The sequence below is a fragment of the Oryzias melastigma genome, linkage group LG19 (genome assembly GCF_002922805.2).
Source record: "Oryzias melastigma strain HK-1 linkage group LG19, ASM292280v2, whole genome shotgun sequence".
NCBI classification, from domain to species: domain Eukaryota; kingdom Metazoa; phylum Chordata; class Actinopteri; order Beloniformes; family Adrianichthyidae; genus Oryzias; species Oryzias melastigma.
In genome coordinates, this window is record NC_050530.1 from 9,279,144 (window position 1) to 9,295,357 (window position 16,214).

The 16,214-nt window shown below is 41.5% G+C and overlaps 1 protein-coding gene and 1 long non-coding RNA gene across 3 annotated transcripts in view; one reads left to right on the forward strand and one right to left on the reverse strand.

Annotated features, from left to right (window-relative positions):
- The window catches only part of capn15 (calpain 15), a 30,696-nt gene that overhangs the window by 12,809 nt on the left and 1,673 nt on the right, over positions 1 to 16,214 (reverse strand). Inside the window, exons 1-2 of one of the 2 annotated variants that reach the window (XM_024284478.2) lie at positions 13,714 to 15,919; positions 3,897 to 5,520 (exon numbers count right to left, since the gene is read on the reverse strand). In XM_024284478.2, the coding sequence (XP_024140246.1) occupies positions 3,897 to 5,520; positions 13,714 to 13,889 (1,800 nt within the window). In that variant the 5' untranslated portion in view covers positions 13,890 to 15,919. Of the gene's footprint in view, positions 1 to 3,896; positions 5,521 to 13,713; positions 15,920 to 16,214 lie in introns of those variants that run through there. The other variant, XM_024284479.2, reaches the window with a different exon arrangement.
- On the forward strand, positions 5,411 to 13,302 carry LOC118600180. The gene is made up of 2 exons (XR_004949753.1): positions 5,411 to 5,538; positions 7,481 to 13,302. It is a non-coding gene; the product is annotated as an uncharacterized LOC118600180 (long non-coding RNA).

Below are 16,214 nucleotides of genomic sequence, written 5' to 3' on the forward strand. Positions count from 1 at the left end.
AACTAAAGTGAATGGGTTCATTCAGTTATGTTGCTAAGAATATCTAGAAGCTCACAGCAAAAAAGAAAAAAGTTGTTAGCTGTTCTCCAGAATTTTTTCCTGGAGTTGATGCAGCATTAGCTACTAAATAAATCACTTTAAATGTTCTTTTAACAGGTCAAGTACACCATGTGACCCTTTAAATACATTTATCATACAGATTTAATAGGTCACCTAAGCGTTTTTTTTGTTTGTTTGTTTTGTTTTGCTATTTATGATTGCGAAATGAAAGCTCAAATTAACCCTTTAATACTGGAGCTCCAGGGTTTACATTCTTTGACTTACTGTAACTTTTCAATTCTTAACGCAATCAACGTAATTAGAGTATATTTAGTAATTCCTGTTTTATTCCTAACTGTTGAAGTTTACAGTAAAATCAATAATTAATGGATATAAAAAAATAAGTAATTAATTTGTGTAAAAAAAATAAGCCATAAATGGAGTTTAAATAAAACCCCTATTGCCAAGAAAATTAGCATTGTTAAAAAAATAAAAAAACAACAATCAAGAGAATCTGGCCACAGAGAAAAAATATGGCACTCAAAAATTAATAGCCGGAAGTCCCTCCCCCTGCCTTTTTCCTGTTTCTCTTCTCTTTTTTTTACCTTTATTGCCATTTTCTGTCTCTGTCCCAGAGAAAAAACTGAATTTCATCGGCTTGGATCAGCGATCAGCTGATTCACGGTGAAACAGCAGCATTTCGCCGGCTTTTTCACCTGAGGTAAACGGGTGTAGTTATACAAATTTGAATACTTGTTAATTTTGACTTGAAAGAAATAAAACGATTAACGTTCTCTGTCCCGTTTGAAGCTAATCAAGCACACTAAACTGCTAGACAGTTACAGTTTATTCACATTTAAAAGTTTAAAAGCTGATGGTTCTGAAAAGTCTTTAAAATATAATTTTTGAGAGGGTTTCTTAAAGTTGCGAAATTTCCACTTCCAGCAAGAGATTCTGGCGCCATCTTGCACGACACTAGAGGTCAAAAAATAGCCCAGATGTAAAACTCAACATGGATAACCCAAGAATTGGGTAAAAAATTAACCCATGTGCATTGAGAGTATAGTGCTTTTAAGATAAGGTTTGAGCTTGATACATATTGCTGTAAAGAAACAAATATAAAGACGTAAAACTTGAAAAGGAATCATTTCTGAATCACATCCCATCAGTCATCTTGAACCAGTAAGACTGTCCTCACTGGGTGACCTTGGTCATGGTGACCTGGATAAACCCAGATAAAAGCCCCACTATGAAGGCTGTCCAACAATCCAGTGCTGAGAAAGAAGAACTGCTTTATTCTAAACCTTCAGCATCACCCACCAATCCCATAAAGTGCAGGGACTGAATTATAAAACTAAATGTCATCCTGCGGATCAGCCATTACAGACAGAGACGTCGCTCCCTGCTGTCCCAATTAATAATCAACCTTGTAAAACTAAAGTCCAAAAAATAAAAAGGTAATCAAAACAGCATGCTAAAATTTGGCATTTAAATAAGGCTATTTAAGAGCCTTGAAAAGAAAACCTGAAAGCTTTGCTGTATTTTTCAGGTCATTAATGATGGCTGCTAGGCTGGTGAGCGCCGGCATCACGCCTCTTGTTCTCATCAAATCAAAGAGCTGAGACGGACAAACGGCAGTTTTGTAAAAAGAGATTTTTTTCAATAAAATATTCCATCTCTGCTGATTGCTTATTGAATGACCAACACTTGATGCAATTAAGGATTAGTCACTATAGGGGAACCAAAAAACAGACCTACTCCTGTTCTCTTTGGCTAAAAATAGACCAGGACACAACCTGAGTGCAACGAATGAACTGGGTTCAGGTCTTAGGTATCATTTTACTGAAAGGAAGCCACTCGACGAAAGAATCTGTGCAGAAAAAAAAGCAGCAAAAGTAAAGAAAATTTCCTCTGAAATGACAATCTCCTCAGTTAGGAAGCACATAGAGGGAAAGCGAGGGTGGGGATGAGGGATGTGGAACATCCTTCCTCCCCACTGAGCCAGCTTCCCTCCTACGCTCACTAAAATGAGCCCTGTGACTTTCAAAGAAGGCATTAATAATGCATTTCTGATCTCACTTTATACTATTGTAAACATTGGATGAGTGGTGGCATGCAGCTGTAATAAAGCAAACACTGTATATGGCTGCCACCTGCATACAAACGGCTTTACATTCCACCGAGCAGAAAAGCACTTCTATCAGGCTTAATCAGATTTGTCTCATCAGCATTAGCATAAGCAGAATGAACAAATTGTCTCAGAGCTACGCTCCGACAGTCCTCCGTGCACAAGGCTCGCCTCTGCAGTGACAAAGTGAGCTTGAAAGGTGTAATACAATGGAGCAGAATAACATTGCTTTACATGCTGAGGGTGGTTTGTTTGCATCGCCAAACCGTTGTGACACTGACTCACACCAATCAGCTGTGAGTCAGTCTTTCTGAAAACAAAAAAGCCTGTAACGCAAATGCAAAAACATTATGTAGGAATAATGTAGGAATGAATTATGTAGGAATGGTCCTTTGCTTGAAATATTCCGCTTTATATTTATTACCATATTACCAAAGAACCCCTCCAGTGAAAATGTGTGTTTTTAACTTGTTCTTGTAGCATTTTCTTATGATGGAGGGCATATATAAAACAATTTAAGCATAAACTAGTGATGAATCTGAAAAAGATTAAAAAATGCCATTTGAAAAAGCTCTCAGTTGAGACTTACTTCCGCTCCAATAGTCCCACCCACAAGTCAGAGGCGAGTTTCTAATAAACTACTGTTTATGTCCAAGAAAACAACAGGTTGTTTTAACCATAATTGAAAGACCACCGGGAGCGCTTTTACAATAGATAATAATAAAGTTGGGACTTTAAATAAATTTTTACTAAAATAAAAGGGTCCTAGGCTATAATGAGATTCACCTTTTGTGGTCTTGAGGATTTTTTGGGACAAATAATGCTTTAAAAAACATTTTTTACTGTGTCCTGATTGGCTCTAGGCCATTGTCAATCAATCTTTGTGTGGTATTTCCAATACTATTTGCATTTAGCTTGCTAAAGTTACATATATTCATCGTGAGAAAGTCTTTGGTTTATTTCTGTAATACTGGACTCGTTTTTCTATGAAGGTCAAAATCTGAAAGTTTAAAAAAAAAGACTGAAAATTCTGCAAAAGTGCATAAAATTAAAGCCGGAAATAATTGTAAAAAAAATAAAGATGACTTCTTTATGGCAAAGTCATTTTTCGAACGTAACTACTGCAATAAACGAGGGACCGCTGTATTGAAACACCAGCCCATTTCTACTTGTCAAGCTTTGTCAAGCAATTTTGCCCCATGACAGAAATATTTTGCAATAGCTGGCTGGCAGAATTGGGTGCACTTTTCCTGTATAGTCATCATAAAATATTTGAATTTTTCAACTTCTTCCTTCTCTGGTGACTGAAGCAGGTATGTGCTATTATTCTATGGCAGTTGAATTTAAACAACTGAAAAAAACATGAAGTAAGCAGATTATAATGTGTGGATTTGGAATGTCTGCTTTTCTGGATGGGGAGGGGGTGGATTGAATCATTTCTGAAACTTCAGTAAAAGACAAAGCCATTTTTGGAAACATAGAAAACAAGCTATTATGAGAATGGATGGTCAAGTGTACTTGGATGAATCCTCCATAACTACCAAATCTCCACAGCCTGATGAAAGTTCAAGTACTTTGAGTACAAGTACTTTGAGTAGTTAACCCATAAAATAGAAGTCAGTCCTTAGAAGATAATTGAAATACAATTTATGACCTAAAAAAAGCTTTCTCAATTTAACTGAAAGGACTGTACTGTGCACAAAGGTTATATTATTGACATTTTTCTCACCTCTCTGCAGAAGCTGACGATGTTCTCCCAAAGCTCCTTGGCTTCACCTTCATCGTTTCGTCGCCGAGCCTCCACGTGCATACTCTCCCTCCTCTTCAGGGGCTTCACCACCTTCCGGAGCGTGAGGTACTGCTGGGCTGTGTGGCATGCTGCACAGTTCTTGGCCTTAATGTCATTGAGAAGAGTGCATGCTGGGCAGCTCCACTGTCCTACTTTCTCCTGAAGGCTAGACGGGCTGGAGAAGGCGGAAGAACCAGAGGGGACCACAGCAGAAGAGGAGGATGGATACCCCCGGGCCTGTTTGCGTGCTTTATGACCAGAGGAGGGTGTGCAGGAGCATGATGCGGTGCCTGGACCTGATGGGAGGCCGCAGTTGGTACAGCAGCGGGGGAGAAGAGGCTGCTGCTCCTGAAAGCCGTGCAGTTTGGAGGAACCACAAGCAGAACATTTGGGTGCACCAGTAGGATTGCGGAGTGTACACTTTGAGCAGGCCCAGGTGCTGAAGTCCGGGCTAGAGGGGCTCGCTGGGGTGAATCGTACCGTCTCACCTACCAAGTCAATGAGGTCAGAGCCAGCCCGAGAGGATCGGCAGGCCTCGCACTTGGAGGAACTTCCTGGGTTGGGTAAGGAGCAGCTGGGGCACTTCCAGGTGGACGCAGCTGAGGAGGATTGAGGGTGGTGTTGACCTTCTTCTTCTTCCAAGATGCTGAGGCGCTTTTTGGGGTACGAAGGTTCCTGGGGCTGAGCGTGTTTGGGCTTGGATGGCTGCTGTGGGCCTGGCTGGGGGGGCACAACTGCTGTTGAAGGGGAGGTGGGGCTAGGAGTGTTTGCGGCAGGCCGCCCTGGCGGGGGGACCTCTCTCCTACTCCGGGGTACAGGGTTGTTCTGTAGAGAAGAAAAGGGGGTGAACGGGGATGAGAGGGTCTTTGAAGAACCCTGGGGGGATTCTTGGGGGTCAGAGGAGGAAGGAGGGGGAGAGTCGTCCGTTAGGTCGATGAGCAGCGGTGCCGACCCGGCGGTGTGAACCGGGAACCCTTGAACGGGCGTATGCACCTCAGGCACCACAAGAGCTTCAGGGGGGATCTTGGGCAAAGACAGTTTTCTGGGCCCTCCACATGCCGAGCAGGACATTGCCATGGGGGTGTTGTGGAGAGTGCATCGTGGGCAAGCCCAACCTGAGTGCAGCCCCCCAAGATCACCCACTTCTCCATTGCTTTCGGGTGGCCTTAGGCCTTCCTCTTTAGCTGGCTTCTGTCCATGAGGCTCCAGTAAAACCGTGCTGGTGATGGTAGGTGCTGAAGGTTCTTCAGACGAAGGTTGAAACCCATTTGGAGTGACAGCTAAACTGGTGTTTGGGGGGTTGCGTGCGTCAGACGATGGCCCAAAGCCGCAGATGGAGCAGGCTCCAGATTCCTGGGGATTGTTGAGCGTACAACGGGGACACGCCCATCGATGCTCCTCGCCGCTACTCAGCCGCAGGATCTTGTTGAGATCGGGTTTCTGGCGCGGCGCCTCGCAGATGGAACAGCGAGGTGCCGCGCCGGCGTTCAGGAAGGTGCAGCGTCCGCAGGACCACTCGCTGCTTCGGACTGCTGCGGCCATGGAGCCGGGAGAGTGAGAGTGGCTGTGAAACATTAAAACAGTGAGTCAGAAACAAACACTTCAGCCAGTTAAACACTTTCTCTGTTACAGCGGGAACTGCCAAAGGAAAAAGAAAACAAACAACACACTCCGACACCATTTTTTTTTCCTATCCAGGTACATTCAAAATAATATGGTGAAAGCCAACATGAGGAAGCAATTCAAAAGTCAGAAAATGAGAATCTAAAGCTGATTACTCAAGAAGATACAAGACGATCCTCCACGTAAACAAAATAGGAACAGTGTGTGTGAGGAAAATATTACCCAGTGCAGTAAAATATAAAATCAAATCTCCCTCCTAGGAGCACTGATGGTAGTAAATCCATACATAATGGACACCTGATTAGAGCCAGAGAAAAGCTGCTCTGAGTGGAGCAGCCAGAGGGAAGGAAAGCAGAGAAGCGGAGGTTTCTTGCCTTAAAACATTAGACTAACATTGCTATAGCACTCTTGACTGACACTTATTAGAATGGAAAAACACACGGGATCTCATTCCCGTAATATTAGCACTTCTCTCTAGCCTACTGAAGGTTAATGCAGCCCACCTGGATGGAGCTTCAGGTCATGTCAATCTTCTCCTCAAATGAATTTTAAGGTATATTAATACAGGCAATAGTCTGGATAAATTTGTTGCGCAAATGGTGTTAAAGCAGCTACTAGAAAACCAAGCAGGGCTTCATCAGTTGACAGCTTAGAGAGAAATGTTTCGTTTACCAAGGTTATGCTATGGATATTCCTTTTAACCATCAACTAAAAGTAATTTAAAAGAATAAATGAAAATGACAATCTTCACCTCTCCTATAAATCTTTTATATATTTCACAAAAACAAACCAAACTGGCCTGCATTTGCCTGTGTGTGGGCCTGCAGTTCAGTCGATTTGACTTATTAACAGTGTATTAGGACCAGAGAGGGCAGCACAGCGGGGTACTTCCAACTCAACTCATGGTGTGGTTGGGAAAAAGGATGTCCCCAAGGGCCCGAGTGCCTGGACCAGTCCATAAATGTCACTGTCAATCAGGCTGTTCATGTGTGAACACCGACGCAGAGGAAGTAATGCGGGAATTTTCGGCGGGATGAGCGTGAGGTGCTAAGAGCTGGGATGGTACATAGTGTGTCACATTGATCCCATGGGGGAAAAAACGCTGCTCCCAAACTGTCAACATTACAAAGTCAGAGACCTCTATGTTTGCTCCAGCAAAAGGCCATGATTAGTTATAGCTTTAGAACATTGACGACGTGAGATTTTACTTGAAATAAAGTACGGTCTAGTTGTATACATTGGTTTTTGACACAGAAGTTTTCAGACAAAGTTTACTAAAACTTATCAAATCAGTCAAAAAGAAGGTTTTTTCTGGTAGCATTTTAGATGCATATCTTGATTGTTTTAATGCCAGAAACAAATGAAAGAAGCTGCATAGCTCAATAAAGATTTAATAAACTATCAGTTAGCATATAGCTTAAACACTTCAAGTTTAAAGCTAAAGATGGTTAAAAAGTGTGTCTTGCGTTCAGTTTATGGATGATCTGATTAGTCGACAAATTGAAAATAATAATATAAAAAATCTGTGATTAGTCAACTATTAAAATAGTCGTTTTGGCATATCTACCGAACACTACAAACATATATTAAAACAGCAGAAGTTGCTTCATATTAGGATGTATTATTCATCTTTCTGAGCTCAACCCAGCCCTCCAATATAAAGAACATTTTCCCCCTGAGGAAAAAGATTCATCGTCTCCAAATTCCAGAACCCTATTCAAAGTGACCATAAGCTGCAAAAATATTTTACAGCTTAAAAAAAAAACTGCTATGAACTCCATCTGTTTGTTGAGGCTACCATTCATTCTATGTTTGCTCAGCGTTTCACTCGGAGTAAACAAAGTGGCAGCCACATGCTACCTTTGATGGCGCATGTTCACACCGTGTCTGCTTCTCCAAAGGCCTGCCTGTCTGAGGACTGCGAACAGCGATGACGACAGCAGCGAGTGTCACCACCTCGTGTTTGATGACAGCTTCCACCCTGTAACCCATTTCATGACTGTCAGCCGGCTTTAATCTCACAAAAGAACGCCTACGAATTCAACGAGTTTGTCTCAACATGTAGTTCTCTGAAGTATGCAAATTGTGTTTTTGTGAAAGGAAATCCATCTCAAGACTTAGCCATACTCTAAATTCAAGATCATCTTCAATAACATTGATGTCTAGAAGTTTCTTCTGTATTCAGCTAGTCAAATAACTAATATTACAACTTGTATTTTACAAAACACTGACAAATCATGTCTCTAACAGTCTATCGAGTGGTGCAGCAGAAGATGAAGCACGGCAGCCTGTGATCTCTAAACCCCAATCAAAAGGATGTTCTCCATGCTCATGCTCCCTTTTCCTCAAAGGAGTGCACACACCTTTTGTCCTTGGCCCTGTGCTCACTGGAGCTGCTCTAAAAGGCCCCACTTCAGCTTCTCACTAGAGCAGACCTGGGCAGCTGGCCAGCAGTTTACAATGCATACAGCTATCCGTGCAGTTTTTCCTCCATGCAGTCCAAATTCACTTTAGAGGGAGAAATAACTAAAAAAAATACTGTTATCCGACTATGCATACATAAGAAAAGATATTAATATTCATACAGAAAAAAACTTCAACATAGTAAAGGATACATGAACCATCAAAGATAAAACTTCACAATTTTTAAATAAAAAACAAGTGCAAAAGTAGAGTAAAACATTAATAAAAAGTAACGAAATTGTTAATTATAAAGTACTAACCAGCTGTTGTTTTCCTCTGATTTATTTTACAAACTGAACTCCACAAGAGATCAAGAGAGCTGAACTGTGCCAGTTTGTCCCTGCCCGACTGTGAGATATTTGGCCTTTGTGCGACAGTCATTAGCACTGCCATTCTAAAGTTGGCTCTGAGCCCACAGCCTGAGGGAAACATGCAGTTCCTTCCTTGACCAGAGGGGGCAGAGTGCTCCTGCTTGACTGATTTTGACAAAGAATTGGCGTAAAACCAGGGGAAACAATAAAATAAAGGATTTACACCAAAGAAATTGCTGAATACCTAAAACATTTATTATTTAGCTTTAAGTCTGTTTAAGAAGTTGGAAATGTAAAATCTGCAAGCTCCCTTAAAATAAAATTGTATTTTTTAAATATTAATAATTTGAATTAAAGAGAAGATTGTAAGGTGTCAGAGAGTCAAATAAATGTCAAATTTATGTTAAGACACAGCTCTAAAGAACAAAAATGACAAAAAAAAACTTGGAAATTAGCAATGTAGAGTCTCGTTTTGTCCATAATACTTAATATCTGACTCAATACCAAATCAATTCAATCAAAATGTTTCATCAGTATGCAGCTGGAAGCTGTTTCTTAGACAGAATAAATGAGTCAGCAAACTGGTAGGGGAAAAAAGAGAGCGTTCCAACAAACTAAAGGACAGACTCATACAGCATGTACAGTACACGCAAAGACTTGCAATTGTGCTGAAAACAGAAGTATTTATGCGGATGGGAAACAAGATAAACTATCATTAGGTTTTCAGTAAAACTATGTACTATTCTTAAAAAATTGCTACAAAATCCAATAATTTTAGAATATTATGTAAAATTGTATTTACTTCAGAAATTAAGCTTAAAAGTGAAACTCAAAACACAGAAACGGAATCAGTTTACGTTTGTTTATCCATTGTTTACCGTTGAAGCCAAAACCTGTAACTCAGAACCATGAAAGATTAGAATATCATGTAAAAAAGTTCAGGATCATTGAGGCTGGTGGTGTAGCACTCTATCTCTATATCAAAAAAATAATTCAAACATCTGCGGATGTTTCCAAGTTTGAAAGTCCGCTTTGCGTCATAAAAATGGATTAAACTCAACTGATCCAAGAAATGTGTTCAGATCCACATAACTGTTCCACAACAAGCTAAGCAGAGGCACCAAAAAAGCACAAGTTTAAGAATGAACCATAGAGGGTGCAAATCAATAATCTATTTACGTTGTGTTTAAAAAAATGTAAGCAACAATTTAACACATTTATATCAACAAAATTACTGTTTTTCCTGATGGAATTCTCCCTTAAAAAAAGAATATTACACTCCTATTGCTTTTTCAATGTGCTACAATCAGTCCCAAACAATTCAAACTAAGTAAGATGAACGAAAAACATTAGAAAATTTATTGGAGTTTTAAGATAGTGCCTAATGAGTTTAGTCAATTGCAAAATATGTTTTGTTGTTTACCAACATCTCCTATTAGGATTAGGCTTGTTATGCACACTGAACAAGCGCAGCTTATGAGAGAGTTGAACAAGTAAATATTACATGAGAGCACATTGTGTTACTGCGCTATAGGAACCTTTTTATATGAGCTGCACATTTAAAATTGATCAGAATCTTTGTGCTGATTTACATTATCAGCAGCAGAAAAGGGAAGTTTCCAGTTTAAAGTCTATCCACAGCAATCTTGTAACCTTTCACTGATTTTTTTTTATTTTTTTTCCTCCATGATGAATTCTTTAAGAAGACCCCTCGAGGTCAGAATCAGGGTCAGACAATAGATCTTAAGTGGGAAAGCCTCTTTCCATTTTCCAAGTACTGCCTCATGGCATCATATGACTCATCAATAAGTACAGGTCTGGAATGAATTTAGAAGTCCACTCTTTAAAGGTGGAGGAGTAGCAACAGCCAAGCCTGAAAGCAGCAGATAAAAATGTGATTTTGGAACATTTCAACATGCTGAAACGTGCAGCTGTGAAAGGAGGGGCGGTTTAGGGCGACGCCTCCATGCCGACATTGCTTTCCCAAGAAAGACCCAAAGCTAGACAAAACAAACTGAGAAGCATTTGCAAAAAAAAAATAAATATAAGCTTATTTTTGGTTCTTAATTCATTCAAATACAGATAATTGTTATTTTTAAGCCAGTTTTATCAACTTTAGGATGATCAAGGCCTTGAAAAACCAAAAAAAAAAGTGCTCCTTTTCCATAATCCACGCTCATTTCTGACAGGTAAATCTGTCAGGGCTGGAGACAACTTCAGACATTTGAATCATTAAACAAGGGAAACTGTCTGGCTCGGGTTCAGCAGACTTTAGTGACAGAGCAACGCTGGAAGCTGGCAGAAAGCTGCAGAAACGGGGACGAGGTGCCAAAGGAGCTGCTCTGTGGCAGCTGCAATAATCTCCATTTTTAGTTGGCTCTGAGAACGACGGGCGTGTTTTACGTGAAGTGTGAAAACGATATATTTTCTCTAAAAGGTGCCACTCGCTTCCATTGTTTCCTTCATACGCTGAAAACAATGGAGGCGGCCTTTTACATGTGAGGCTGCCAGGTTCAAATGTGTGGTCTTATCTGGGGCCTGATGGAATTAGGTTACTGAGCATATGCTACAGATTTCCATGGCAACAAGAGTGGGGAAATCTGGAATCATGTCAGCCGCAGTGCCAACAGGCAATTTATTTATTTATTCATTTATTTATTGCTCTGCAACAACAGCTCTGTTTTCTCAAAGGAAGCTTCACTGCTAGAGGAAACCTTAATGTGAACAAATTCTAGAGGATTTGCAAACTGTCCTGACACCGAGCCTGTTTATTCAAAACGGCAGCAGCAGCAGCGAGGGGAGACATGCCGAAGTGAAATGGACATAAACACAGCCAGTGACAATGCTTGTTGAGTCCGAGTGGACTGGTTTTAATCCAATTAAAGAGAAGAGGGCCGGTGGAATGGAGCTGCGATAAACGGAGTCATCCATCATGCTGGGACGGTAGAGACGCTGGGATCCGCTTTGCAGAGCTTCTTGAGGCTTAAAAGCCCCAAGATGCTCAAGGCCACAAAAACACAATGGTAACACAAGGATGAACAAATAAATAAAGCAAAGTGACATCGCTGAGTGAATGCTTTGAGTCTCCAAAGCTTTTAGACAGGGCGGCTAACGGGCTACATTTCTGTGCTTAATAAGAACGATTTTTCATAAGTAATCTTTCATAGTTGCTTTTACTAATTCATGGCACCCTAACACTTCCCTGAAGCTATGACTGGAGCGACACAAAAAGACATCTCTGCATATGAATCCTCAACGATAAAAAAATGATTTAAAAAAGGAGGGGGGTTTAACATCTTTGAAAATAGATGAGAACGTCTGAAAAAAAGGGGGGCGTCCAGTGTTCTGTTGTCTGTTTTCATGCTCAAGTCTGCAAAGCTTGGCGTCCACGGCCAGAATTATGCAGCTGTGTATGTGCGGAAGATGGAATGTGTGTTAGTTGGGGTGAAAAGTGATAGAAGATAGGTTCCAAGTGCTTTCCTTCAGTTTTTCTACAGCATCTGATGTCAGTTTATGTTCGCATAAGCGTCCCTTTATGACTTCCAGCAGCAGGTACAAATGGACTGTAATAGTCTGTTTATCCGAGCAAATGCTCTCAGCTGACTGAGGGTGTGGACAGCTTGGCAATAGAGGAATAGTTGCTGGAAAGAAGCACAAATAATGAAAAACCACAACTAAATACAGCAAAGATACTAGGGTTTCATTTATGTACTGATTGGTGCATAATGGGAACTGAACAGAGTGACTCCGCCCCCCTCGGGTTCCAAACAGGAAGTACCCACTGGTTCCAAGAAGTCGCAATCCCATGGACTTCAATGGAGAAATAAAAAGCTATTATGGAGTTATTTGTCAACTTGTCCTGTTACCTTTTTTTATTTTTCTGACATTCAAGTTATAAACTGACCAATCAGAAACGTTAATAAAAGTATGTGGTCTTACATCGAATGTTCAATGTCCGCTTTCAAGTGGTAGGGGTATGGACTTCCAAGAAGCACACTCCTGATTGGTGAGAATAGAAATATTTGAGACCGACTTGGACCAATCACAGATTACTGACGATTTCTGGTTCCAACACAGCAATGATGGAGCTGAATGTAAGCCATTTTCAATGGGTGACATCTCACTCCCTTGGTCCATATACAGTTAATGATTGGGACACAGGGCTAAAAAAAACTGCATTGTTTACATTTCAAAATATAGGCAGCAAAAGGTAGCAGAAGCCAAGACAACTTTAAGGGTGATAATGTAGAGCAAACAGAAGGCAGCCATCGACAACCGTCGGCAGGAATCAAGAAAGATGAAAGCCCAACTGGAGACTGATGCTGAATAAATAACGACATCCACAGTGGGGGAAATGTGATCGGGCCCTCTGAAAATCAATAACAACCAGACCATGATGGCCTGAGTGACTCAGCAACAACTTCAATACACTTCAGACGGTCGATATCACCTGCCTGTTATTGTTCCAGGAGACATGCCCCCCCCCAAAAAAGCAAGAGAGCGTGGAAAGGACCGAAAACAAATAGAAGAAAGCTTCATGAAGAACGATGGGGAGGATCTGCTGTAAATAAGGCAGTAAAAAACACTGCATGAGTCCTATGAAGCAGGTTCTTTGGACGTACTGGCAATGACTCACAGGGCGATTACAGGAACCTACCATGGCATACTTGTTTCTCTATTTTTCCTTACATAAATAAAAACTGTCATTACCAAGGAAGTCTACTTAGAAGCAGAGTGTTGATTCAATAAAACACGACAAACCACATAGCTGCTAAGTGCGCTGTAAGAAAAAAACATTACAACATTGAGGGTTCGTGTTTATCAGTTTGCAGTTTCACCGACTCGTTTTGCAAGTCTGAGAAATGACAACAACTGCTGATAACAGGATTTATGGGCGTTTTCTAGAAATTGAAAGAAATAGGAACTTGTAGCTAAGCCTAATTGAAAAAGGAAAAAAAAAGTAATCTGTGTTGTATTTTACTTTCTTAAGGTTTGAGTTCTGCTTCATAGAGCCACTGTCCCATAGCAGCCTATATTGAGCTAGGAGGAGGTGGGATTTAGTGTTTCAAATCCAGCTTACTGCAGATTTTGGGTGCATCATGGACAAACATCAAAATGCGAGCTTTGATTAGATAAGCTCTGATGGAAAAGCGGATATTATCTGTGGTGCTGTGTAACAAAATCCCTCACTCAGAAAGCATTTTGATCAACTGTTAAGGAGTTTCTATACTTAAATGAACCACTGAGCAAGCGTATAGCCAAAAATACAAATTTAAAGAATTAGGCTGTGCCATACAACCAAGAACCTCAACACTGGAGAGGTGTCGACATCTGGCTGGTTGGACGAACCCAGGTCTTACCTCCGCTCTCGATGAGGCAGCGGGTGTTGCTGTCGTGTGATGAAGGTACCACCCCACACGGGGCTGCTGTGACTGTTCCTGAGCCAGCCCACAGGGGGTGAGGAGGAAAAAGGGGTGCTGGGAAAGCCATGGTCCGACTCCGTCTCTGCAGCGAGAGACGAGGCCGAGCTCCCCATCACCGCAGAGATAGATTTGCCTCCGAGTGATAAGAGGATCACTTTGTTGTTTTTGTTTTCTCAAGAGTCAAAAGCTGATAATGGATCCACTGATGTCGCTGCAGAAATCCAAGGGATCTCAAAGTAGCAAAAACCCCTCAAGAAAAAAATAATCCAAACACAGGGATAAGAAATGAAAAGGATTTTTAAAAATGTGGAAATCCTATAAACTGTATTCATAAGAAAAAAACTAAGGCTTTTAATTTCTATATTTACACTTTTCGTGCTTGTAATGCTCCATGAACAAGTCTTCCACAATGCTATACATAGTTCCTCACATTCTCCTTCTGTCACATCTCTCCAGCTCCTGCCGTTTCATGCTTGCATCTTTTTTTCTCTGGTGTTCATGTTTGGATGGGGGAACGCAGAAGGTCAAGTGCATAACTCTGCTTGCTGTGGTTCCAACTTCATGGCAGGCGAAGCAAACATCTTCTAACCCTCTTTGACATTAAGATCCAGAGGGTTCAAAAATAACTAAACTGCACTACAGATGCTGGTCAAAAAAAAATGCCATCAAATGTCCAGTTATTTACAACATGGACAGCGGGGGAAAATAAATGTTTTGCATGTCATGGGAGAGGCTTTGGCAAAACTACAAGGATGCAAATACGCAAGTCTCCAATGTCAGTTTAACAGCTGCTGTGGGGGTTCCTACATTTCTTCCAGAGGTAAATGTCATTAAGAGTCCTGAAAGGCCACATTGATTATGACTAGGATTTTTAACAATCACAAAAACATTTGAGTGAATTTGTGAACTGTAGTACAATGATCAGAAGGGTACAGATCTCTCAACTCGGAGACCAGGAGATGACATGAGAGCCGCAGTGTAACTTCAGCCTGATCTTCCCACTGAGACCATGCAGTTCATCAACTTCTGCAGAGATTTGTGCTGACAAGCAAACCTGCCACTGCTAGTCACTTCACATGAAGCAGCTAAAGGGACCAACTACCACTATCAGAGGAGATAAACTTATTTAGCATGCATTTTAATCAAGACTTTTAGAGGAAAAAAGAAGAAGTTCATTTTTAATGCACATGAGCTGATCCAGATCTATAAAGATTATATCTGGAGTCTCTAAAAGCTTTGCAAAACAATCAGTCCTCACGAAGGCGTTTCTTTTTAGCCCACTTTAACATCACTGCGACGTGTGGTTTCTTTAAAGAGGTGCCCTGCGTCCGTGGACCCAAAGGCCAGAAGGAGAACCGATGCCAAGACTCAGGAGACGTGAAAACATGAGGTGACGATCCAATTAAGACAGCTTGGTTTCCAAATGTCATCGTCCGCCGGGTCCACCGCCGCCTGCGTTCATCTCATATTTCCAGCGCTGTCTTATTCGAGCAGACATCTCTCCGGTCCGCTTGTCACCCCGAATGCGGGCTCGCTCGCGGTGTAAAAAAGCCCCATAACGGCAGCAGATTCCCCCCCGTTACGGTTCCATTCACCGCTACGCCACTCCGGGTTCCCCGTTGGGCGTATTTTGCATCGCTTAAATCTTCCCCGCTGATAGCCTGGGCGCAGTGGACGGGGATGCAATCTCCTCCAGGCGGATTAACCGGAGTGTCAGCTGTGCGCATGCGCACAGAGGGGGGAACGCTGGAAGGCTGCGTTCAAGAGATTTAAATAAAGCTCAACACAACCCGATCTGTAGACGTCTCATTTACGATTGGGAAACGGAAGGGATAAAAAAACAAAAAAAATCCCACGCCACACCAACACAGTGGACAATGTGACGAAAAACATAAATAAATAAACAAGGAAGTGCCAGAGGGGGTCAGCCTAATGACAGTGGTGACTGACATGCATCCCTGCTCATCTGTCTCTGCACATTACTGTGAAAAGTCGCCCTTCCCCGGCCTTCCTCTCTTTCACTTCTCATTCTTGTCTGACCTCTTCCTCCTCAGACCTCGCCAGCAAAATGTGTGGAGAATGCACACTACCCCTAACCGGATCACTGCTGGTATCTGTCCACATGTTTTTCTCTGCCTCCCTTTGCAGCCTTGAAACTGTGACTCAGTCCTCCAACAATGAATAACCCAATGACTGTATTCTCTTTTTTGCTGGGCTTTCTCCTTAGTATATTTCCATATAAATATGATCCACTGACAGCTTTAGGTGCCACATTTTTGAAAGGAGTAAACTTTTAAAATGAGTTTTGTTTTTCTGTATTACTTGAAAAAAGACAACACATTTTCTGATGTGTCATGGTGAGCTATTCCAAATTGAATAGAATTTAGGTTAGAAAACTGTACAGCTGGAAAGCACCAATATGACTTGCCATTTTTTGT